The sequence below is a fragment of the Littorina saxatilis genome, linkage group LG16, assembly GCF_037325665.1.
Source record: "Littorina saxatilis isolate snail1 linkage group LG16, US_GU_Lsax_2.0, whole genome shotgun sequence".
Lineage (NCBI taxonomy): Eukaryota > Metazoa > Mollusca > Gastropoda > Littorinimorpha > Littorinidae > Littorina > Littorina saxatilis.
In genome coordinates this window covers 44,680,925-44,707,892 of record NC_090260.1, presented here as the reverse complement: position 1 = coordinate 44,707,892, position 26,968 = coordinate 44,680,925, and the positions used below count along the sequence as shown (strand labels likewise).

The following is a 26,968-nucleotide window of genomic DNA, read 5'->3' as shown; positions in this document are numbered from 1 at the left end:
TCCTGTATGTGTAAACATGTGGGTCTTTAAATGCCCTTCTCCTGTATGAGTCAACATGTGGGTCTTTAAATGCCCTTTCAGAGCAAATTTCACTTTGCAATAAGGACAGGCATGTGACTTTTCTCCTGTATGTGTTAACATGTGGGTCTTCAAATGCTCTTTCAGAGCAAATTTCACTTTGCAATAAGGACAGGCATGTGGCTTTTCAGTTGTATGTGTTAACATGTGTTTGTTTGCACCCCCCTTTTGACCAAATATTGTTGTACACTTAAGGCAGGCATGTGGTCTTTCTCTTGTCAACATGTGATTGTTTACTTGACGCTTTGAATCATGTGTAACTGCACTCGTGGAACAGACATATTGTCGTTTCTTACTGTATGGGAGTGCACATCTTGTCAAATTGTTCTTCAAACAATGAGATTCATCTTTACCACTCAAAGATCCATCTAAAACAATATGTTTTTCTTTCACTAACGTTCTGCTAAAGATCAGACATGGGATTCAGAAAAAGTGATAATTAAGGAAAAAAATGGTGGGGGTCTGGGGGCCTTCTGCGGCCCCCAGTAGGGTCCAGGGGCAACGCCCCTGGTCGGGGTCTGGGGGAGAAGCCCCCAGAAGCTGAAGGTTTTTAGTGTTTTAGACACACAAAAAATGGCCCTGAAATGCATATTTCAGCTTAATCATAGCCCCCCCCCCCCCCCTTTCTCTTCCTTCCCATGTTTCTCAAATTAATTTTACGCTAAGACTCAAAATAAGGAGGAGAGAGAGAGAGAGAGAGAGAGAGAGAGAGAGAGAGAGAGAGAGAGAGAGAGAGAGAGAGAGAGAGAGAGAGAGAGAGACAGGCGGGGATGGGGGGGGGGGGGGGGTGGTGGCGTGTGACGGTGTGGTTTCAATGTTCTTACCTTGTCGGTGCCAAACGACCCCAGTGACTGATTACACGACTGGGTTTTCAGGATAGTCAGGTGCTTGTTGCTTTTCAAGTGGCTTTTGAGGGCAGTCTTTCCATTGGAACCGTAGTTGATAACATTAACATCGTTGCACAAAGTGCACTGAGCTTTTCTCGGCAAGTTGATTTTAGCAAAAGCATCGCCAACTTTCAGTTTCATGTCTTGTGTCTTCTAGCCTTTCTCGTATTTCCAGCTCAATGATACAACTTCATCGAGCCAGTCGAATCTCCAGAGATTTTTCTTGTACTTCTGCTGGTCAATTTCCCGGGATAGAACGGTTTCGTCTCGCTTTAGCTTCCTCATCATTTTGGCAAGTGGCTCAAAGCGATGTAAAAATGGCGCCGAATCATTCTCATACGGTATGCTTATACTGAATCCCCGATAGCTACGTTGAAACGGTGACTGTAGGAGACAAAGACACAGAGCGCGTTCCCATACGGATCGACCAGCAACAGTCTGACCGTTTTAGAAACCAACCGTTCAAGAATAGTATGGAATGGAGCGTCGCGATCAGCGGACCGGCCGAAAAACTTGGGTCTTTACCAACATATACCATAACATTTTCTCAGCGGATTTGCACGAATCTCAAGAATGATCCCTGGAGCCTAAAAATTTACGGAATTCCGTAATTTTACGGAAGAATCCCATGTCTGAAAGATAGGTGTTCTGATTTTTGTTCTTTTTTCCTTTGTCCTATGACTTGTCCCTTTGTCCAATGATGTCTTTGTCTTACTTGCAGTGACCACAGATTCTGTAGCTGAACATTTCTCCACCACAACAGCCTTGACTCTTGCAGTCTCACAGGTGAAGGTGTCAGAGGATTTCAAGTCACTGTGTTCCACACTCTCAACGTGTTGTGTAGGTTCTACTGGCTCTTGTTTCACTTCCACTTGACAGTAACAGCCTGCAGACAGAGGACAACATGCTGCTTGCGTTACACAGTCACGTGCAATGTCTGGTTTCCTGTCCTCTTCAACTTCCACACCACCACAAACAAAACTCTCACCATGCGCATACACACTTGTTGCAGGGATGTCTTCAGCTGCAGAACTGCTGGTCTCGGTCACAGCTGGTAATGCCTCAGTCTTGAAGTCCTGCCTCGCATTGCATGTACACTCCTCTTTGCACTTGTCGGAGACCTCCATCACTGGCCTTGCTCCACCCTCTCCCACATCGTCTTTTTCACGCTTGATATCATTGGAACATGTACCCCAATCTTGTTCTGAAAATGAAGCTGTGTCTGCAATGGTTCCAAAATCAATTGGGATTTTTGCTGCCCCTTGTTTCTGCCTAACAACTTCACTGTAAGCACTGGATGATGTTGGTATTTCAGCTGCCTCTTGTTTCAGTCTAACAACGTCGCTGTCAGCACTGGACGATGTTGTTATTTCAGCTGCCTCTTGTTTCAGCCAAACAACGTTGCTGTCAGCACTGGATGATGTTTTTTCAGGTGCCTCTTGTTTCAGCCAAACAACGTTGCTATCAGCACTGGACGATGTTGGTATTTCTGATGTACGCTCCATCTGCACGTTGACTGTTTTGTCTGTCTTGAAATCTTCACCTGCTGGTGCTGTAACAGAAAATGCAAAAATCTTTTGTAAGTCTCGTGATGAAAATGTTTACATACCTTTACTGAAGGTATGTAAGACAGCATTCCTGAAAGATAGAAATTCACAACTCGCAAAGACAGAAACATTCTCTTCCTGAAAGAAAAGACGAGACGTTAAGGAAAGACAGAAAAAGGCACACAATTTCTCAGGAAAACAGTTCGGCTCACCATCTCAGATTTTGCCGGTCTTTGCATGGAATATGACCATCTGTCCACTTGGTCACATACCAGAAATGAACAGCGTGGGTGATCCCTGTGCATAGTGGACATTAGCTGATGAATTAAATTAAATGTTGTAAATGCAACCACTGGCTTCTCAAGAAATCATTTTATTCAGTGGAACCCCCCCCCCCCCCCCCCCCCCCCCCCCCTATGAAAGGCCGAGGTCCAACAGGCCGAAATACCCATGGGTCTTGGCGGAGCCTATTTTCAGTGACCAACAGGTCTCAGGTTACCTAGTCTGGTGGATGCAGTGGTCAAGGCATTCCGCTTGATTAAACAAGCCAACAGCTGACTGCATACCTCTTCTTGCTGTGTGCCTTTCTTGTGAACCTCTGTAAATTCCCGTTGTGTGTGTGTGTGTGTGTGTGTGTGTGTGTGTGTGTGTGTGTGTGTGTGTGTGTGTGTGTGTGTGTGTGTGTGTGTGTGTGTGTGTGTGTGTGTGTTATTTTTGTGTGTGATATTCACCTTTTTGTCTGACGGTTGTTTGGAACCATTATTAGTTGCAATGATTTATTGACACTAGCAATAAATCCGCTGAGTGCAGATTACACGCACACACACACACATGCGCACACACTGTCGTATGCGCGCGCGCATTTGTACACTTTGTAATACAACTGAACACATGGTCAAAGTTATGCAGTGCCATACACTGACGCAACCGGACAACCTGACTTCGTGTTGTAGACTGAAGAGTAGAAATACCCTCTCTCTTGGTGCAGAACCAGAGTGGAAACTCGCACCAACAATCGGATGTCAAGAACTTGAGAAACCACCTACAGAGTTCAATGTGTCACTGCTTTCTATCTTTCTTTCTATATTTGGTGTTTAACGTCGTTTTCAACCATTCAAGGTTATATCGCGACGGACTGCTTTCTAATGTTTCATCCAATATACTGGCGCCACTATGTAGCTCTGTGTCTTGGTTTTACAGTTCCCAAGGTATCAAGGTCGTTACCGTTTTCAAGACGAGTCGGTCAGTCTAGCCGGCTTTTGGAACAGTGGAACCCTGGTTACACAAACTGACTGCATTCTCTAGAGAAAATATATTGACCATTGTCTTTGCCATAAAAAACCAAATGTAAAGTCTGTGAATCTAACAAGTTGAAAGTGACTTGTTAGACACCCTTATTTTGAACAAAAGATATAGTTTTCGGTTGTTAATTACGAATGTGACCGTTGGTTTTAGGTTGACCAGTAAGTCCAGATACATAACGGCACTGTGAGCGTGCATTTCGCTCCCCCAGCCCACATGTTTGGTTTTGTCCGAGACTAACTAGGTCACCAAAATTTGCGGGAAGAGGAGAAATTTGGCGGGAAAACTTTCATTTAGTCAGTCAAGGCATGGTCTCGCGTCGTGGACGGATGAGAATAGCTTTGTGATTAATATATTTTTAATTAGATAGCAGAGCATCACTATTGCTGGATGTTTATGAATATGATATCTGTGACAGACAGGGATTACGACATTTGCCGCATAGTCGCCTGAAGAGTGGTGTTTTAGTGTGTGAAAAAGTGAAGAAAGTGTCTTTCATGAGTGCCTGGTTCCAACGTGCGTGACTGTTTGTTTGTTTGTTTGTTTGTTTGCTTAACGCCCAGCCGACCACGAAGGGCCATATCAGGGCGGTGCTGCTTTGACATTTAACGTGCGCCACACACAAGACAGAAGTCGCAGCACAGGCTTCATGTCTCACCCAGTCACATTATTCTGACACCAGACCAACCAGTCCTAGCACTAACCCCATAATGCCAGACGGAGCAGCCACTAGATTGCCAATTTTAAAGTCTTAGGTATGACCCGGCCGGGGTTCGAACCCACGACCTCCCGATCACGGGGCGGACGCCTTACCACTAGGCCAACCGTGCCGGTGTGCGTGACTGTGATACGCGGTGTTCTACTGGAAACATCAAGCAACGCGTACAATATTATTTTCTCTGGAAAAGTCTGCCATAAATTCAAGACATTGGTAACTCACGATCGTATTCATCCACTAAATAACTTCAGCTAGAGACATACATTCTTTGCTTTAGCTTACTTTTTCAGCCCAAGAAGAACACGTATTTTTTTCGAATGTATATGTTTCACTAAAAAAAAAAAAGAAGTAACATTCGAAAAGTGCAGACTATCTTTGAAATAATTTATTAATTACAGAACGATCATTGAAAGTGCTCAGGCAGATTAGCCAGTGGTATCTTTCTTTCTTTCTTTATTTGGTGTTTAACGTCGTTTTCAACCACGAAGGTTATATCGCGACGAGGGAAAGGGGGGAGATGGGATAGGGAAAAGGGGGGGGGGGGAGATGGGATAGAGCCACTTGTTAAGTGTTTCTTGTTCACAAAAGCACTAATCAAAAAATTGCTCCAGGGGCTTGCAACGTAGTACAATATATGACCTTACTGGGAGAATGCAAGTTTCCAGTACAAAGGACTAAACATTTCTTACATACTGCTTGACTAAAATCTTTACAAACATTGACTACAGTGGAGTCCAGCTATAACGAACCTGGGTAAAACGAAATCCCGCTTTTAACAAACTGCCATTGATTTCCCGGCAGACAGCCTTCTATTTCTTACTTGTTACTTTCGGGCTACAACGAAGCTTTTGAACTCATTTGCATAACGAATCCCTCTTATAACAAACACGTTTTCATCCCCCCAGAGCAGTTTTGTCTCTAAAAGTCACAAGGCTACAACGAACGGTGCAAGGTCTCGGCCAACCAAGACTATGGCATACTCGTGGCAAAGCCGCGGAATGGTACCGTAAACCAAGAATAGTGACGTAATTACGTCACGGTCGAAAGTCTTTGACGTCAATGCCTCCCTGTAGTCTTTAGTTTCTCTCGCGCGGTGTGTGTGTGTGTGTGTGTGTGTGTGTGTGTGTGTGTGTGTGTGTGTGTGTGTGTGTGTGTGTTCATTTTGTGCACATGTGTTAGTGTTACTGTTTGTGTGTGTGTGTGTGTGTGTGTGTGTGTTTGTGTGTGTGTGTGTGTGCGCGTGCATGAGTCTGTACTCGTGTGTGTGTGTGTTTGTGTGTGTGTAAGAAAGAAAGAGAGAGAGAGGGAGGGAGAGAGAGAGAGAGTGTGTGTGTGTGTGTGTGTGTGTGTGTGTGTGAATGTCTGAAGAGTACTCGGGTCCAGCGCGAGCGTTTTTAAAAGACACTGACCTTCTTCCCAGGGGTCAATGACCCAGTTTTAGCTATGAGGTGGTTCCCCTGTCATATGAGAGTGGAAACATTTCCTGCACAGGGGTCAGTGACAGTTTAATCTATGGGGCGGTCTCTTTGATGTCTCAGCTGAAACATGCATTATCACAAGTTGTTTGACTGGTACTCAGGCGGTCTCTTTGATTTTATTTCTATTTTGATACACTCCTGGAAAAAAAGTGCCCCCTTAATGACCCGGAAAATACCGTACATACTTTTACACGACTTTTTAAATTTTACTTCTAAAATTACAGTAAAGTGAACATTTGAACTATGCCTCTCTATGGATTATATTATGAAGCATGCAGAGATTGTACTCTCCAAGGAAAGATCGATGGGACGATCATTTGAAGGTGAGTGGGAAAACTTGTCTTGAGGCCATTTAGGGTTGAAAACTCTACAGCGAATTACTGATATAACGAACTAAAATGTATCTCCCTTGAGATTCGTTGTACCCGGACTCCACTGTATATTCTATACAAGAACCACTCAACAAGGGTAAAAGGAGAAACAGAATCCGTTAGTCGCCTCATACAACAGACATGCGGGGTGCAGAGAAATAAGGATGTGGAAAAGAAGACTTTTGGTAAGTGAAATAAAGGTGATGGATCCAGTCAGGTAGAAGAAATAAGACAACAAGAAAAGAATTGGAAAACTGCAGGGAATAGTAGGGAGAGTTTTCTTGGAAGGAAATATAGGTGAAAGGACTGGTAAGGCAGAAATAAGACAAAAGAAGAGAAGAAACAGAATCGTTAGTCGCCTCTTACGACATGCTGGGTAGCATCGGGTAAATTCTTTCTAGTCCCAACCAATATGGGACTCCCCCTAACCCGCGGGGGGTCCAGTGGTATCATGTAGCATCCATGGCGGCTGCAATAGCGCGGAGTGACCGAACTTTGGGGTCAGGCAACATCTGGTAAACGGTGTGTTGCGGGTGTGTGTTGCCGAAAAGGAATGAGCGGTACGTGGACATTATCTTTCTCGTGTCTTTAGCTCCGCCCAGTCCACCACGACTGACAGCCGCTTGATTTTGAATTCAAATTTGGTGAGTGAATTTTTTTTCTGAAAGTACGTTATCCAGGGCTTATTAGACACACTTTTTGGGGTGCATGTGTATGGTGTACACCTTGAAATGTTTGCCTGACAAATATGGTGCTTTTGAGTTTGGTATAGACAGAGTATTTTTGAAAATAATATTTCAAGTGAGAGCTCGTTTCCTGTGTGGCAGATTTGATTGAGACCGGGGGCTGCCAGGGGATTGTGCAGGATGTTTCTTATTTACTCGTGATGTTGTTTGTCTGACCTCGCGTTGTGTTTTGTTTTGAGTGTAAGAATGTTTCCCGTTTCCCTCTCTTATCCCCGATGCAGTAGTATCTAGTATTCAGCTCTCATACGGCCAACGGCCTCTCTCTTGCGAATGAATGTAGCCCACACCGTGGTTGTACAGTTTAAAAGATCATTTTTATTCTACAAGTGCATGGAATCAAAACATCGTCACTCTCTCACGCAGACTCGTTTTCTTTCTTCCCTCGTCACTTCATAATTATTTTTGTCGTGTCTCAGTACTGTCGCTGACTATTGTCTAAACAAGAGGGGGGAATTATCAGGTTCCCGATTGACAAGGAACTTATTCAGACTTAAAGTCTTTATAACAGAACTCCCGATTGACAAGGAGCTATTCAGTGCATGAAATACTATCACTATCAGATTCCCGATTGGCAAGGAATTTATACAAACGTTATAACAGAACTCCCGATTGACAAGGAGTTATTCAGTGCATACTGCAAGGTTCCTAGTTCACAAAGAATGATTAACAACAGATCTAAGCAATAAATCCTTGCGGTTAGAAATGAGGGCCGGCTTCCGATTAACGAAGAAGTCGGCTAAGGTTTACTTTTCCCGGTTAACAAGGAATTTGGTTATAATTAAAAGACTCCCGATTAACAAAGAGTGCCGCACCCTCGAAATCCAAAACATTATATAGACCTCAAATCTTTGGACTATTTCGCATAATCATGCGCTACAGTGAACTCTGACCCTGAATCACTAACTTCCGGCAAATAATCCGGTTCTTCCTTAATTTATACTACTCTATTTTCCGCTAACTGTCGTTAAACAACCATGTCCGTAAGGGACTATTATCCTAAGGAAACGTGTCATTTTATCAAACAACTCCCGCACATCGATACTAACAGATTAGCAGCTGGTCGTCTGCAACAAAGTCACGTCGACTCGATGTGCGCAGTTTCGTATAAAAATTATTTTCCAAAATTCCCCACTGTGTTTTATAAAATAATCATATTATGAAAGCACATACTTTTTTATCTTAGTTGTTATGTATTTATTGTTAGTAAACATCGGCATTATTCATGTTTTACTTTAAACGCAATCATTGTTATTTATAGATCACAGGCACCTGATGTAAGTAGGTCACACACGTGTAAATGTTGTGCCCAGTCCTTGTTTTTGTTTCTGTTATTATTTTAGTTAGCAGGTCTAGTTGAGCACGTATTAAGTATTATGTACCCACTACTAGTTATTGTGCATTTTAGTTAATGGACTGATGATGTCATTGTATGGAGTCGACGCACGTGCGAGGATATGTATGTGTGGGGGGGGGGGGGGGGGGCGCGGGAGATGGAAGCTTGCTGTATGTTATGTAATGTATATATTGTGTGTGATACGTGGAATGTGATACTATTTATTTGCATGTATGATACAGGTACAAATGTGATAATTGTAGGCTTATACTAGTGATTACTGTGTGTGATACATGAAATGTGATATGAATGCTGTTTTTATATGTTATACTCTTACTTTCTCCCAAGCGCAAGACAAATTCTTCTCTGAAAATTGAAGCCAATAAAATTTGAGTTGAGTTGAGTTGAGTTGAGTTAAGCTGTTCTAAAAGCTAGCATCGTGCGTCGTAAATTACGTCACATAAAAGATGGCGTCAAGTGCATGCGTACCAATGAAGTCACTCAAACACGCGCACGCACACTGAATATTATTACGTGGGCTGCAAGGCTATTCCCTCACACCTGAAAAGGGTTGGACATTAGACTGAAGTGGCACGCGTCGCTCTGCTTTTATAGCCGACCCTCGGCCTTTAACACTTTCGCGACGGGACACTGATAAATCAGTACCAGCGCTGACACGCCCATGGACGGGAAGCGCATTTTTCAGTACCAGCCATAGAGGGTACACGACTCGTGATTGCTTCCCGGTTTTTGAAGCTTGCAAATAAATTGAGTTGTTTCCCTTGATACACTTGGCGTCCCCTTCTGCCATTTGCAAATCCGCCTGATTTGTGTGCGTTTTTGAGGAAAAAAAATGAATCAAAGGCGAGCCTTGTCTCGGGAGGAGATTCTCCGGATGTTGGACCTAGAGGATCCCGTAGAGCATGATTCGGACGTATCGTTTTCGCCTCACGAAAGCGATACAAGCAGTGAAAGTGAGGAAGAAACAGTCCCGTTGTTGCTAGTACGAGTCGGCAAACTACACGTGGTTGGCGGTGATACTGCTAGACGAACATGTATCTCGGAATCGTGCAGGAGCTATGGGGGCGTGGCAGCACTGATAACAATGGATGGCTGGAGCCTTCAAATCCTTTTGGAATTGTTCATAGGTGTACACTTGGTACTGTGTTGTGAAAATGTGACTTATATTCAATATGGATTACCTAGACATCATTTGGTGAGTGTTAGATCTACAGTTTTGTTTCATTTGAGTCAGGATGCTGTGAGTGAATGCGTGATTTGCTTGTTTTTTTCTTTGTACTGTCTCCTTATTTCTGTGTACAATGTTAACAATATTTCAGCTAATTCATAGGTTTTACACCTTGTTTGGTTATAACATTATTTACAATACTTTCTGTTAAAAAATAACTTTTAAAAAAAGCAGTAGAAAATAAAACACACACAAAAAAACGTTAAAAAACACAAATTATCCCCCTTTCACCCCCCTTTGCTAAAACAAATCGCGTGACAAACTTATAAATAGCACGACTGAACTGGGCATCCATTTTTGAATTAGTACACAAAATTTGGTGGTGATTGGACTTAATTCAAGCTTGCTAGACAGATTTCTTTACAGTTACTGATTTTTGGGAAGTTTCTTGGTGGCAAGCTTGGGCAGGCAGGACGTAAACGCCGTGGCAGTGCTAGTCACAATAGTGTTAAGACCCTTCAAAAATCTGATAAAATTGGGTTTCCGCTGTACAGCAATTTGAACTGACCAGGGGCAGTGAGGAATTGTTAGTATGTTACCAAGTGAAGGGGATGGTCTTATCCCATGTAAAGCCTGGCCTGATCTGAGATGCTGATCCAAACCATTTTCACAAGATTTGTTTGTTTGTTTGTTTGCTTAACGCCCAGCCGACCACGAAGGGCCATATCAGGGCGGTGCTGCTTTGACATATAACGTGCGCCACACACAAGACAGAAGTCGCAGCACAGGCTTCATGTCTCACCCAGTCACATTATTCTGACACCGGACCAACCAGTCCTAGCACTAACCTCCCATCTCCCCCCTTTCCCTCGTCGCGATATAACCTTCGTGGTTGAAAACGATGTTAAACACCAAATAAAGAAAGAAAGAATAGCACTAACCCCATAATGCCAGACGCCAGGCGGAGCAGCCACTAGATTGCCAATTTTAAAGTCTTGACCCGGCCGGGGTTCGAACTCACGACCTCCCGATCACGGGGCGGACGCCTTACCACTAGGCCAACCGTGCCGGTATTTTCACAAGAAGGAGTGAGCCTTTAAAGTCATCTTCCCATGCTTTATGCTGTATGTGGGCATGCCTGTCTTGTCAAAAGTACTTCAGATGAGTTTACTCAAGTTACATACACACACCCTGCGACCACAGGAACATAGGCTTTGTTGTTAAGGAATCGTGTGCAAACGGGAATAACCACGTTTCATCTCTAACTCAAGAGGAAGAAAAGGCAGTTGCTTCCCTTAAAAGTGACCTGGAGCGAAACTTAAAATTTTGTTTTTGTTGATGCCGCAGCCTCAACACTACCCCCACAGATCTAGAAACGCGTATATCGCTATCTCATTCTTTGGACCACAACATAGTGGAAGTCTACTGAAATTAGGATTACAACATAAAAAAAAACAATTGCAGGTTTTGTCAGCATTAAATTCTGCATTTTCATGTGTAATTGTTCTTTTCATTACAAAACACAAACTGAAATGTTTTATGCTTCTGATAATTTTTGACAATCTGTGGTGAACATAACACCTATATTTGGATGGTTTGCAACTTTCATATTTCTGCTTGATTTAAAGCAGCTGAGATACTTTGCCTTAAAGTGAAATTAACCTGATGTAGTTGCCTTTTTATGCATTAAACCCTGTGTCAGGGAGGCCCACCGCTGCGAGCTCAAAGCGACTGTAGCCGCATCATATTTTTGCTACTTTTGTTCGCCTCTTACTCTGTTGTTATTTGTAATAAAACAACCAAATTACAAGATTTTCTTCAATGGTGTTGTTTCTTACTGTGTGTGGATTTTGTAGTATGTACATCATTCCAAAGCGGAGATATTTGTGCTTGAAAACGGCTCATCGCACAGCGACAGCGGTAGCGGCGCGAGCTGTGCAGGGAAATTGTCAGCTCGCGCCGCGGGGTGTTGGAACGGTCTACAAACTGTGTATAATTTGCCTATTTTTAGATGGGTCGCCCAACAAGACTATTCGAAGTTCGAAGTTATTTTAGCATATAGGTTTTTTATGGTCTTAACAGTTAAATATGTATTACGTTATCATTAAGATTCATGCTTTGTTAGTACTAAGCAGTTGTTTTAATCAGTCTGGTTTTCTCTTGTTTTCATCTTATGAACATTCTAAATGTTAGACTAACTTATTGTCTTGTACAGAATAACAACTGTGTGAATGGTGCTATACTGAATGAAAGAGTGTGACATGAAGTTCTTGTACATCATTGCAAAGAGTGTGAATGACGTTTTAGTTTAGATGTCAAGCGCTTAGAGCAAGCCTTTTTAACGAAAGTTTTTGATTTAGCGCTATATAAATGTTCTTCTTCTTATTATTATTATTATTCAAATACATCCAATGAAATTTGGTGTACCTTAAGTTCATAGGTCAGGGCTGCTTCTGGCAACCGGTAGGCCAATGAAAAGATCGTTTACGTTCACAACATCGACGTCACAACTTTGCAAACTGCGAACACGTGTTGCGCCTCAGTCAGTTCTTTATCTGTTCTCACCGGTTTACACGTCGAAGAAACTATCATCATCAGTCCGTGTGCCAAGTTTTGAAAGTTTTCGTAAGTTATTTAACCAAGGCGAGCGATTCGAAGTGAGGATAATGTGAATCGTGTGACTGAAAACAACCAACGAAGCTCCACGCTAGCTGCATCGTCGCCAGCACGCGGAAATTTTCTCAATGGTCGGTCGAGTCTATTTTCCGTGGGGGGACACAGACTGGTTAAGTCCTTCTGTAGTTTTTGTTTACGTGTTTTCCGCATTCGGATAAAGACCTAGATGTGTTGCGTTATTTAATTACTTGTTGTTATGAACAAATTCATTCAAACATTCGTAAAAGAAAGTCTAAAGCATCCTAAGTTGACCGGTTGCTCAGACCTGACTCCCCCTTTTTCGGGTCAGTCAAGTGTCGGAAGAAAGGCCAAAGCAGACGGCCGCTTTCTTTACCATCGATTTGTTTGCCCATCTTCTTTGACTTTGTCTTGAAATTTTTCTTCACGTCGTCTTTATACTTGGTTGTAATCAAACTATAGTAACTTTCAGCCCCCTCTCTTGATTTAATCATCCTTAACTTTCGTCAAGACTTGACGGTTTGATGTTGAACAGCTCCGTCAGTCCCGTGACTGTCGCTCGCTCGCGACTCCAAATGACATGACACATGTAATGAATGCAGTTCTTTTAACTTTTTGAAGCGACTTTTAACTTGCTTTTAAACAGCATAGAAACGTAATATCCTTTATTGATTCTCTTCACGGTATTTTAATTTCAATGTGAGTTCGAAATGGATTTAATGATGAAATAAATCCAAAAACAAAGCAACAAAAAAAAACAATTAAAAAAAAACGTTTTTAACTCTTTTTTTTTGGTACACATCTTAATTTTGGTTAAAATTATGTTTTATTGGCAACTTCCCTTTTAGTTAAAATAAGATTTGTGGAAAACTGTTTTGTTTGAGTGACAGGTATCCTCTCTGACTCTGCCTTTGGTCATGGTTGTCTGTGATGCAATCCGTTAACTGCTGTGTTTATGTATTGTCTCACATACTGCTTACAGGATGAATGAAATATGCCACATACATTTTTATAATGACTGTTTTAGCAAAGAATCATCTCTTAAAGGAATTTAATTGATTTTTGCAATCTTTGGTCCTTTGTCGCATGTTGGCGTGAAAGGACATTTTGCGATGTTAAAAATCTTGATATTATGTAACACTTTTTCAGAATCATGTTATCAATTTCAAAACATACGTCATTGGATAGCTTAGGTGATGACCTTTAATTTGATATATCATATGTACATAATCATTGGATTGGTTTAGCTTCAAGCTCAAAGTTCAGTTTTCATTTCTCATGTCATTTTAATGTTACAGCCTGAAAAACAAAATCATCTATAAAGTATTCAAAACAAGTTTTATTTCTCATATTTTATTGGTTACATGTCCTAAACATTAAAAAAAACCAATAACTTCATTTCTATGTTGGATTCTTAAAAAACACCTTATGCACACTATTTTTCTGCCCAATTCCAAATTTGGTCATTTTGCCCGATTAGCCGTATTTTGCTAGCCTGTAACTTTGTTTTCTGAAATCATAGAGCTTTGAAATTTGTTGTGCTTATTTAAAGTATATACATTATTCGGATAAACATTGCTTGACTGTTATAACCTAATCTGTTTGTGTTTAATGAGGGTGTAAAAATGGCTGATTGTGCTATGTGCGATGGGCCTCCCTAATTATTGGCACATGTAAACAATAGGAATTAATTAATGAACGCAGTAAATTTTCAGGGGCTTATTGTCCGTCAGGTCTTAATTGCCTATATTGGACATGAATTGGTTTATACGATTCGAGTTTTTACGCCCTCACGGCTTTTGATATATGCGTGTTTAGGTGGTATCAGCCATCTGCACTTATGGTAGAATGACCAAGATCTTTAACGTGCCATTGTGGTGACACGGGGGTGGGAGATGGATACCGTCTCTGGGTCTGCACATAAAGTTGACCCGTGTCCGTCCCGGCCCGGATTCGAACCAGCGACCTTTCGATCACAAGTCCAGTGCTCTACCACCTGAGCTACCCGGTAAAGATTTTAGTCAAGCAGTATGTAAGAAATGTTAAGTCCTTTGTACTGGAAACTTGCATTCTCCCAGTAAGGTAATATATTGTACTACGTTGCAAGCCCCTGGAGCAATTTTTTTGATTAGTGCTTTTGTAAACAAGAAACAATTAACTCTATCCCATCTCCCCCCTTCCCCCGTCGCGATATAACCTTCGTGGTTGAAAACGACGTTAAACACCAAATAAAGAAAGACTATCGTCTGCTGTGTTGTCTGCTTCGACAGACTCAACAACACTACTACCACTCACACTGACACTGTCCACATTCGCAGTGTTCCTGTCATTTTGTCCGGAATCACTTACCGTATTTGACGGATTACAAGACGCACTGTTTTATAAGCCGCACCCCCGACTTTTAACAAAAAAATTGAGACGAGCCACGTATAGGCCGCGTCACTATATTAGCCGCCGTCAAAAAAAATATAATCAGATTGTGTCAATCAATCAAAACAACCAGGCAAACGAAAGTACGGTATTTGGCAAAATCGGTTCCGAGAATAAACAAGTGAAACAAAGAAGAAAAGTGAAAAAGTTTGAAAAAAATATCACACGCACAATTTGTAACCAACACACACATGTAGTCCCGCCCGGAATAAGCTTTTTTGGGATGATTTACGACTTTTACGCACATTTCGAGCAGACGAAAACACAAGATGGCGGCTCCCGCTCCTCCAACTATCGCGAGACACAAAAAAACGAAATCTCGCGCGCGTGAGATCCTGATACATCCGGTGTTTCTCTGTACGCTATCTTGTCACAACGACTTGTTGACAAACGAAGATTCGCGAAAGAAAGAGAAAAGCGCCGAGTCTTGAGTAGAGAGCTAATAAAGTACGGGTAATCGCTAATCGAGCGAAATGAAAATCCGCGGCGACTTCCATAAGGTGAATGCTATTAAAGTTTAGGTAACGTTTTAGCCGCATCTTTTTATAAGCCGCAATGCGATTTTTTTTTTAAGAAGTCGCGGCTTGTAGTCCGTCAAATATGGTACCTTGGCGAAGGGTAGCAAACCTTGGCCAATTTAGTTTTTTTTCTTTTTTGGTTGCGACATGATGTTCAAATCCAAATCGAAAGCACTGACTAATTGATAAACTATCGCGAACGCAATGCTGAGAGTGTGGTTTCCCATGTCTAAGGGAAACCACTCTGGCATCTATAGGTTTTGGCACTGGCTTCCGTTCAAAACATTGATGTTTCGTTTTTGGTATTCGCGAAGGAAATAAACGTCAGTCAGTTGACTAAGTACATCGGCAGCAGTTTTAGCAATCAAAGCCTGACCAATAATAACAAGAATGGCAAAGCCCATACGACTCACATACTTGACCTTGACATGACCTTGACCGTCAAGGTCAAATAACTAAACCTAGTAATGACATACACCAAGAACTGCTTTACACATTTTTCCTACCAAAATACATGACCTTGACCCAAGGTCAAGGTCATCCAAGGTCATGCAACACAAAGCTGTTAATTCAAGACATAGGAAGTACAATGGTGCTTATTGGCTCTTTCTACCATGAGATATGGTCACTTTTAGTGGTTCACTACCTTATTTTGGTCACATTTCATAAGGGTCAAAGTGACCTTGACCTTGACCATATGTGACCAAATGTGTCTCATGATGAAAGCATAACATGTGCCCCACATAATTTTTAAGTTGGAAACAGTTATCTTCCATAGTTCAGGGTCAAGGTCACTTCAAAATATGTATACAATCCAACTTTGAAGAGCTCCTGTGACCTTGACCTTGAAGCAAGGTAAACCAAACTGGTATCAAAAGATGGGGCTTACTTTGCCCTATATATCATATACAGGTGAGGTATTCAATCTCAAAAACTTCAGAGAAAATGGGAAAAATGTGAAAAATAGCTGTTTTTTAGACAACATTTATGGCCCCTGCCACCTTGACCTTGAAGCAAGGTCAAGATGCTATGTATGTTTTTTGGGGCCTTGTCATCATACACCATCTTGCCAAATTTGGTACTGATAGACTGAATAGTGTCCAAGAAATATCCAACGTTAAAGTTTTCCGGACGGACGGACGGACGACTCGGGTGAGTACATAGACTCACTTTTGCTTCGCATGTGAGTCAAAAACTGGACAAACTTTGGCCGATTTAGGCGAATACTCTTCGGACATTTGGCCGATAGGGACATGAAAGTTTCGGCCAAAGTAAAAAAAATCGGCGATTGGCCAAAGGGCCGACCTAAACGACACCCCTGAGCACCCAAAACCTCAAAGAGAGATAACTGGCGGAAACCTTCCTATTGTAGTCTTCTGTCCGCCCAGCCGACCTTCCCGTTGATCCTGCTTGTGACCTCGATGTTTGATGCCCCCGCAAGGGGCACAGTATTCTGTAAGCACCCAAAACCTCAAAGAGATAACTGGCAGAAACCTTCGTATTACATACCTTTTCTGAAGGTATGAAAGACAGCATTCCTGAAAGATAGAAATTCACAACTCCCCAAAACAGAAAGATTCTCTTCCTGAAAGAAAAGAAGAGAAAGACAATAAATCCGCTGAGTGCAGATTACACGCACACACACACATACACACGCGCACATACCGTCGTATGCGCGCACGCATTTGTACACTGTGTAATACAACTGAGCACATGGTCAAAGTTATGCAGTGCCATACACTGACGCAACCGGTCAACCTGACTTCGTGTTGTAGACTGAAGAGTAGAAATACCCTCTCTCTTGGTGCAGAACCAGAGTGGAAACTCGCACCAACAATCGGATGTCAAGAACTTGAGGAACCACCTACAGAGTTCAATGTGTCACTGCTTTCTAATGTTTTATCCAATATACTGGCGCCACTATGTAGCTCTGTGTCTTGGTCTTACAGTTCCCAAGGTATCAAGGTCGTTACCGTTTTCAAGACGAGTCGGTCAGTCTAGCCGGCTTTTGGAACAGTGGAACCCTGGTTACACAAACTGACTGCATTCTCTGGAGAAAATATATTGACCATTGTCTTTGCCATAAAAAACCAAATGTAAAGTCTGTGAATCTAACAAGTTGAAAGTGACTTGTTAGACACCCTTATTTTGAACAAAAGATATGGTTTGCGGTTGTTAATTACGAATGTGACCGTTGGTTTCAGGTTGACCAGTAAGTCCAGATACATAACGGCACTGTGAGCGTGCATTTCGCTCCCCCAGCCCACATGTTTGGTTTTGTCTGAGACTAACTAGGTCACCAAAATTTGCGGGAAGAGAAGAAATTTGGTGGGAAAACTTTCATTTAGTCAGTCAAGGCATGGTCTCGCGTCGTGGACGGATGAGAATAGCTTTGTGATTAATATATTTTTAATTAGATAGCAGAGCATCACTATTGCTGGATGTTTATGAATATGATATCTGTGACAGACAGGGATTACGACATTTGCCGCATAGTCGCCTGAAGAGTGGTGTTTTAGTGTGTGAAAAAGTGAAGAAAGTGTCTTTCGTGAGTGCCTGGTTCCAACGTGTGTGACTGTGATACGCGGTGTTCTACTGGAAACATCAAGCAACGCGTACAATATTATTTTCTCTGGAAAAGTGTGCCATAAATTCAAGACATTGGTACCTAACTCACGATCGTATTCATCTAGGGGGAACCGCCACGGCTGCTTTGAAAAAGCTGCAGCCATAGCTGATTGTCAATCATTCCCCCAGGGGCGTGTGGGGTCAGCCTCTAGGCGGGACCTAAACTGTTGGTCATAAAGGGCCCAGGCGTTACCTGGGTTGTCCCTTGCGGCGCCCCTTATCAGCTCAGCGTAGGCGAGCATATCTTGGAGCTGCTGGGGGTGCCGCACCAGGTAAACGCTCATCAGAACGTGGAAGGCGGAAGACCACTGATCTATGGTGAGGTCTCCCTTGCTTCGCCTTTCTAGCCTTGGGACCAGCCGCCCTTGCTTGTCATGAACAATTTTGTTTGTTTGTTTGCTTAACGCCCAGCCGACCATGAAGGGCCATATCAGGGCGGTGCTGCTTTGACATAAAATGTGCGCCACACACAAGACAGAAGTCGCAGCACAGGCTTCTTGTCTCACCCAGTCACATTATTCTGACACCGGACCAACCAGTCGTCATGAACAAAGGCTAAGGCCTTTTCCTCAAGCCTGTCCAGAAACGATTTCGCAGAGAAAACCTGCAGGTCCACAAATTTGTTAAGCACAATTCTCTCCTTTATCTCGTGGGGAACCGTAATGGAGAGGGCGTCCAAGGCCTGCCCCTTCTGTCTGGCAGACTGACTCGCTAAAGCTAACTCGAGAGCCCTAATCCTGGTTTCCGAATCCTGCCTAGCCTGATTGGCCGCCTCCTCTAAGGATCTTACCCTGTTAAAGAGACCCTCATCAGTACCTTGTTGTTGTCGAGGTTCAGGTTATAAAATCTAACCATCATTTCAACACTCACCATGTGAATGTTGCTGGGTCATGCACCATGCTAGTGGTGGTTCTTCGGCAACGTCGATCTCCATCTTGATCTCTGGCTCTCGTGAATGTTGCTGTGTCGTGCACTGTGGCACTGATTGTCTCCCTAGTGGTGGTTCTTGTGTATCTCTTTCTGTCTCAACCTCTATCTTCACTGTCTGCTCTTCTTCCTCCATCCTGTCACAGCCACTCACTGTCTGTCTGGCTTGGCTTCTCTCCACTGACTGCGGTTGTTGCTGTGTCATGCACCATGCCAATGGCGGTTCTTCAGCTACGTCAATCTCTATCTTGAACTCTGTCTCGTGTGAGTGTTGCTCTGTCTCCATCCTGTCACAGACGCTCACTGTCTCTCTTGATTGGCTTCTGTCCACTGACAGCTGCAACAATCACAGTCATGGTTCATTTAAACAATGTGCTGGCACCAACTGAGACAGAATTTCTCTCCTTCAAACATTAATTTCAAACAGATGATCTTGCAAAGTTGCATAGGAACCTGACACAGGAGAAACCTGACACAGGAGAAACCTGACACAGGAGAAACCTGACACAGGAGAAACCTGACACAGGAGAAACCTGACACAGGAGAACCCCTTGTTCTTCCTCTTTACAGACCAGCTTTTCTTACATGTTCTGTTCATAAGGTTACCTTCATTTTATTATTAAGACACCCTCCTTTTTAAAACCAGATTGTCTCAGATTTGTTACTGTCTTAAAAAAGGGTTTTATTTATTTATTTATTTATTTGTTGCTTAACGTCCAGCCGACTACGCAGAGCCATATCAGGACGAGGAAGGGGGGGATGAAGGGGGCCACTTGTCAAGCGATTCCTGTTTACAAATGCACTAACCCATTACTTGTGTCCCAGCAGGCTTTAGTAAAACTAAATTAATACCTACTGGAAGATTACCAGTTTCCAGTATGTTAAAATAGGCTTAACCTATCTACTGCTGGACTTACATCAGAACACTAACAGATTAAACTATACATGAATCGCAAGACAAGCGGCAAGAGAAGAGATTTTTGGAAAAAATACAGGTGAATGAGCAAGAAGGCAGAAAAAAGAAAAGAATTCATGAAGAAAAAGAGAGCATGACAGGAAAGAGGAACCAAAAATCTACCTAACAGCAAACTAGAAAGCTCCTGCGGTTCCAAATACAGGAGGGGCCTTTAATTTCATAACCGCAGTGCCCCACTGCGGGATTAAAAAAGGGGTTCCAATATGGAGTTACCAGCCAGGATTACTACGGCAACGCTGAGGCTTCTCTGTACACCTTTTCTCTAAGTCCCCCTACCCACATTATGAAGAAAATGTAAAGAGGGGGGATGAGATGGGTACTTAAGGCTGTAGGTTACTTCTGCAACTACGTTGGGGATAGCCTCCCTTATCGGATATAGAACGCTTTGTGTGTCGTAACAGGTAATCCACGCATGAGCCATATCCATATGCCAAATAATATGAAATTAACATTCGGAAACGCCAGAAGTTGTAAAATATCGACATTTTTATTAGTTCAATTTAAAACAATAGCTAGAACCTGCAAACACGGGATAGAGTATACCACAAAATAGACTTTCCTATTATTCACACAACAGTCAGCTTGTCTTCTTAGCTCAGTCGTTAGTGAAATGCGCTAGATACCGTAAGGTCGCCGGTTCGAGCCTTGCCATGGTCGGTACATTTTTATTTTTTCTTCAAAAATGGGCTTATAGGTGTTATTTCTGAATTCACCAGTAAAATCACTATGTTTTATGTTCTATGTTGTTTCCTAATTCTCTTTTTCAGTTTCTGATCATCTCATTATCTTACTTTACTAAGTGGACGAGAATAAATATATATATATCCACTCTTTTTTGTCAAATGGGTAGGGGGTTGTGGTAGTAAAAGCATCACAGTTCAAGATTTTGCACGACAAGAGGTGTGTTTCTTTTAACTCTGATGAAGAGGAATAACTCAACTTGGTATCTAACACTATTTTATGAACACTGTAACCACTTTCAATTTTGTTTCTTTCTTCCAAGCTTCAAAAATGAGTAAGAAGTCGCGTAAGACGAAATTTCTACATTTAGTCAAGCTGTGGAACTCACAGAATGAAACTGAACGTTGTCCGTCGCTAGTGCAAAAGGCAGTGAAAGTGACGAGTCTGTTTGGCACGGTAGCGGTTGCGCTGTGCTTCATAGTACGCTTTACTGTACCTCTCTTCGTTTTAACTTTCTGAGCGTGTTTTTAATCCAAACATATCATATCTACATGGTTTTGGAATCAGGAACCGACAAGAAATAAGATGAAATAGTTTTTAAAACGATTTCGGAAATTTAATTTTGATCATAATTTTTATATTTTTAATTTTCAGAGCTTGTTTTTAATCCAAATATAACATATTTATATGTTTTTGGAATCAGAAAAAGATGAAGAATAAGATGAACGTAAATTTGGATCGTTTTATAAAAAAATAATTTTTTTTAACAATTTTCAGATTTTTAATGACCAAAGTCATTAATTAATTTTTAAGCCACCAAACTGAAATGCAATACCGAAGTCCGGCCTTTGTCGCAGATTGCTTGGCCAAAATTTCAATCAATTTGATTGAAAAATGAGGGTGTGACAGTGCCGCCTCAACTTTTACAAAAAGCCGGATATGACATCATCAAAGACATTCATCGAAAAAAAGAAAAAAACGTCCGGGGATATCATTCCCAGAAACTCTCATGTCAAATTTCATAAAGATCGGTCCAGTAGTTTAGTCTGAATCGCTCTACACACACACACAGACAGACACACACATACACTACGACCCTCGTCTCGATTCCCCCCTCTATGTTAAAACATTTAGTCAAAACTTGACTAAATGTAAAAAAGTGTTTTTTTCTGAATTCACCAGTTAAATCACTACGTAATGTTGGATGTTCTCATTTTATTTTGCTTCCCTATTTCTCTTCTTAAGTTTTTGGTCATCTGACTACCTTGCTTTTCTATTTGGAAGATAATATGCACTCTTTTTTGAAAAATGGGTTGGGGGTGGAGGTAGTAAAAGCATCACAGTTCAAGATTTTGCGCGACAAAAGGTGTGTTTCTTTTAAAAGTGGAGAAGAGGGATAACTCAACTTGGTATCTAACACTATTTCTGAACACTGTAGTCACTTTTAACACTTTTCATGTATCTTTGTCTGTGTTTCCTGCTTCAAAAATGGATACATAAGTGGGTTTTTTCAAAATTCACCAGTAAAATCACTATGTTTGATGTTCTATTTAGCTTCCCTATTTCTCTTCTTCAGTTTGTGATCATCTGATTGTTATTTTTTTTACATATTCACAATACAATATCCCAATTTCTTCAGTAGTGTGTGTGTTTAACTTTAACTTTATTTGGTGTTTAACGTCGTTTTCAACCACGAAGGTTATATCGCGACGAGGGAAAGGGGGGAGATGGGATAGGGGAAAGGGGGGAGATGGGATAGAGCCACTTGTTAAGTGTTTCTTGTTCACAAAAGCACTAATAAAAAAATTGCTCTAGGGGCTTGCAACGTAGTACAATATATGACCTTACTGGGAGAATGCAAGTTTCCAGTACAAAGGACTAAACATTTCTTACATACTGCTTGACTAAAATCTTTACAAACATTGACTATATTCTATACAAGAACCTCTTAACAAGGGTAAAAGGAGAAACAGAATCCGTTAGTCGCCTCTTACGACATGCGGGGTGCAGAGAAATAAGGATGTGGAAAAGAAGACTTTTGGTAAGTGAAATAAAGGTGATGGATCCAGTCAGGTAGAAATAAGACAACAAGAAAAGAATTGGAAAACTGCAGGGAATAGTAGGGAGAGTTTTCTTGTAAGGAAATATAGGTGAAAGGACTGGTAAGGCAGAAATAAGACAAAAGATGAGAAGTAAAGGGGTGGGGTAGCTCTGTTTAAACGCTCCCGCCGCGTGAAGGCGACCCCATGGGAGCAGTGTGTGTGTGTGTGTGTGTGAAAAAATCTGATACCCATGCTCAAACTTCAGTCATTATCTTAAAATTTTGCGCGTCAAGCAATTTTCTTTTTGTTTTTCCTGATAAACCAAACATTGAACTAACATAAAAAGTAAGTTTTAAAACTGCCTAATCACTTTGAAATATGGCCTCTGGTGTATCCTCCAGCCTTAAAACACCCTCACAAAACCAGTCCCATACACAAGTTCAGGATGAGATCTGCAACATTTTGCTCACATTCCCACTTACTTGACCAAAATGTTACGGGTGATGCCTGACACATGGAGATATTGCACACTCAAAATAGAGTCAACATTTCCAGGTCCATTCAGTGTGATTATAGCCAACCTCATATCGTACTTTAGTTCAACTGGTAATTTGAACTTGAAAGCCCTGTATAAGTTGTAAATTCATAGCTCCAGTGGCATTTTAGATTTATTTTTTAAAACAAATCACTCATATCAAACAAAACAAAGAATAGTTGTTGTGAAACTTATTGATGGACTGTAAGTTGTAACGTCTCTGAATCTGATGATATGATAATGATCTGATGATATGATAATGATCTGATGATATGATAATGATATGATGATGTATTCGACGTATGCAAATGGAGACAACCGTGGGAGATATTTTCCTCAATCAAATTAATGAATTGCGCTTAATTCTGTGGCTCAATGCGTCACTTAATTTCAAAAGAATAATTCTTTGGTACGGGAAGCTAGCGGCAGGACGCAGCCAGGCTGTGATTGGCTGGTCATTATGACGTATTTTCCGGTTGACCCGAACCCTAACCCTAACCCATAAAAAGTGCATCCTTTATTTCAACGCAAAGCATTTAGTGTGGATTTTATTTATGAATCAGCTGACCTACACACACAGGAATCTGCACTATCAAATATTTTTTGGAGTCCATGATGTATTTATTGAGCTATAAAAATACAACATATATACCCATACTGAAGTAACAGAGACAAAGAAGGCAGGTCATGGGATATGTATATATATATATATATGTATGAAATGCATGCTTTTTGACTCACATGCGAAGCAAAAGTGAGTCTATGTACTCACCCGAGTCGTCCGTCCGTCCGGAAAACTTTAACGTTGGATATTTCTTGGACACTATTCAGTCTATCAGTACCAAATTTGGCAAGATGGTATATGATCACAAGGCCCCAAAAAACATACATAGCATCTTGACCTTGCTTCAAGGTCAAGAATGGTATTGCCAATTTATTTCGGCTGTATATTATCGTTGTCCGCTTAATGTATACATATTATCTGTCTCATTTCTTACCTGATTTTGTTAAACCTATTTTCTTTTCTTTTTGTTTGTATACATGTATGGAAGTGTATATATATATTTATTGCCAATTCATTTTGGTTGTATAGTATTGTTGTATTTGTCCGCTCAATTTGTATACATATATTAACTGTCTGATTTGTTACCTTTTCTTGTTAAAGTTATATCTTTGTTTCAAAGCCCTCTGGGCCCAAAACAATAAAATACTTGACTTGACTTGACTTTCTCTCTCCCCCTCTCTCTCTCATACGCCCACATTAACGTGAAAGCTTACAATATTACATATTTGAAACTGACGCAAGGGTTGTTGCTGTTTTGTACTGAGCAATGTTAAGTCTGACCTCACTCTAACTTTGTCGACATTGTGAACATTATTGATCCTTAGGCTTAACAAAAAGCATGGCTGCTTCATGTTGAAGGCATTTTCTACTGACCAGCGCCTCAGAGTGGAAGTTTGACTGTATCATATTTCGTTCATCGTTTGTCAGGATGCCTCGTCGGCGAGTCTGGTCGATTCCGGGTAAAAGAAGTACCCCTTTGGAATGCACTTGCACCTTCTAAAAAAAAAGCACAAAATGTTTACTCCTTCAAAAACCGGTTGTAATCAACTTGGATGATGATATCCACATTTTAACAGTGAAATTTAATTTTGATGAGTAAATGGAACATGAAAATGATGAATTAAATATCATGAACAAGTGAATGCAGACAAAAATGTTGAAAAATACTGATGGGACGATATTGGGCTTTACGGCCTACACCATATCCCCACAAACTAATCTAAACTAAGCAAATTTCCAAGTCTAAAAACAAATTTTCACGAGTGAAATACGAGGTCTAAAGTTCAATCAGCAGTACTTTGAGGGGGAGGGAAGATCGTTAGTATGCAGTTTATGTGAGATCGAGGAGTCCGAGGAAGTGACAGTCATGTCAGGGGTCCCAAAGGGCACAGTGCTCGGCCCTTTGCTGTTCCTGTGCCACATCAATGACCTACCACAGTCTGTGAAATCAACGGTACGACTTTTCGCAGACGACTGCCTACTATACAGAGAGATACGTACCTTCCAGGACCACCTCACTCTCCAAGAGGACCTCAGACAACTGGAGCAGTGGGCACATAAATGGGGGGTGAAATTCAACGCAAAGAAGTGCTACATCCTTAGTTCAAAGCCCACTTCCAACTTCTTCTACAACCTTGATGGAACAACCCTCAAGCAAGTTGACAAGAGCCCCTATCTCGGTGTCCAAATTTCATCCGACCTAAAGTGGTCACCACATGTGACGACCACCAGCAACAGAGCATCATCAACTCTTGGATTCCTCCGCCGAAATCTACGGAACTGCCCACAGACCTGCAGACGCACAGCATACATTGCCCTGGTACGATCAACCCTAGAGTATGCTGCGGTTGTGTGGGATCCCCACCTGAAGCAAGACATTGAACGACTAGAGCGCGTACAACACAGAGCAGCCAGGTTCATCACCAAGGACTATAGTAGTAGTAGTAGTAGTAGTAGTATATAGGGGCGGCTATATTTGTTAGCCGAAGGCCGCGAGGCCTTATTGGTGCCCCTTCTTTGTCACATACTTTGCATGCCTAAATCCCTATTCTTTCAATGCTTTCAATCAAAGTCGTAAAAAAGGTTAAGAAATTTTGGAGAATTGTCCAAGAAGTTTTTGAAGGCGTCTACTGTGGGTGCGAATTTTATGTTAGCGTGTAGTGCATTCCAATTGTTAGCAACTCTATGAGAAAACGAAAACTTGCGCTTGTTAGTCTTACAGTGTTGAACAAAGATTTTTCCCTGGCTGTTTCTGGTGTTGTCTGTCTGCTTGAATGTGAATATTTTGTGCATGTCAATATCATCCACCCCATTTATAATTCTATATGTTTGTATTAGGTCACCCCTTGTCCTCCTTCCCTTCAAACTATAAGTCTAGAGAGCCTGGCTCTGTCACCAAGATGCTAAAGGACCTCGAGCTCACAACACTCCAAGAACGACGGCGCCAACATAGACTTACAACACTGTTCAAAATATCCACAGGGCAGATACCAGCACTCCCCCCCGAAAACTTCCTCACCCCTGCAAAACAGACCCGCAGGAGGGTGAAGCCAACACAGTTTAGCGACTACAGTTCCAACAATGTGATCGAGAGGCAGGCCATCAACAACTCTAAAGGCCTAACCATACCACACTGCCGAACTGAACTGTTCAGACACTCATTTTTTGTAAAGACAGCTCAGGAGTGGAACCATCTAAGCGAGGAGGTGATAGGCTGCACATCAGCAAAAGCCTTTTCTACTGCGGTAGGAAACCTCCCTCCTCCCTCCTCCTCTTTTTAGGCCGCTGCGCCCATCAGTCCCGTCGCATATAGTCAACTTGGCTCCTGCGACGTACCATACCAGAACCAGAACCAGATAAACAAGGCCGGCTGCCGTCCTACCTGTATTGTAGCCGCATGTGCGTTTTACCAGAGATCTGTAGCTGGAGGCTCGTCACGGATGTTCTCCTTTTCCGCATCACGTGTCGTTTTATCTTACGGTTCCGGCACGACTAAACTACGCGCCAGCACGCGCTAGTACGCGCCAGCACGCGCTACCTTGAACCATAGCACTTATATACTTTATTTTTATATTTCTAGTTAGTTCATCGTCCATTATCACATAATACAAAATTTCAAACTTCAATGATGAAAAATACGGAAGTTATGACGAGTTTAAGGAGAGCTAATGCACTACTCTCAAATCCGACGATTTCCGCCATTGACTAAACTGACAGCGCACTACCACTTTGAAGTAGACGCTACCCGGTGATCCATAACACTTACATAATTTATTTTTATAATCTATATAGTTCATTGTCCATTCTTCCATAATACAAAATTTCAAGCTTGAGTGTTGAACATTTCAGTAGTTATGACGGGTTTTAGGCGAGCTAATGCGCTA

At 41.8% G+C, this 26,968-nt stretch overlaps 1 protein-coding gene across 2 annotated transcripts; it reads right to left on the bottom strand.

The window, feature by feature from the left end:
- Positions 1–476: 476 nt before the first annotated feature.
- On the bottom strand, positions 477–26,552 carry LOC138950121 (immunoglobulin A1 protease autotransporter-like). Of its 2 annotated transcripts, none has more exons than XM_070321876.1 (3): positions 24,459–24,577; positions 18,730–19,123; positions 477–2,517 (listed from the first exon to the last, which is right to left on the bottom strand). In XM_070321876.1, exons 1-3 carry the CDS (start codon positions 24,489–24,491, stop codon positions 1,553–1,555), a joined length of 1,392 nt encoding a protein of 463 aa, XP_070177977.1. In that variant the 5' UTR covers positions 24,492–24,577; the 3' UTR covers positions 477–1,552. The 2 variants fall into 2 exon arrangements, with proteins under 2 accessions (XP_070177977.1, XP_070177978.1); XM_070321877.1 differs by lacking the exon at positions 24,459–24,577 and adding an exon at positions 26,467–26,552 and having other exon boundaries at positions 478–2,517.
- Between the last annotated feature and the right edge of the window lie 416 nt (positions 26,553–26,968).

Bases quoted from the DNA above. Each gene is read 5' to 3' on its own strand.
- LOC138950121 (XM_070321876.1), bottom strand. From the start codon at position 24,491: ATGATACAGTCAAACTTCCACTCTGAGGCGCTG. The intron at 19,124-24,458 runs GTCAGTAGAAAA...TGATTGTTGCAG, and splicing joins ACTTCCACTCTGAGGCGCTG to CTGTCAGTGGACAGAAGCCA. The intron at 2,518-18,729 runs GTGAGTGTTGAA...TTTCTGTTACAG, and splicing joins GACCCAGCAACATTCACATG to CACCAGCAGGTGAAGATTTC.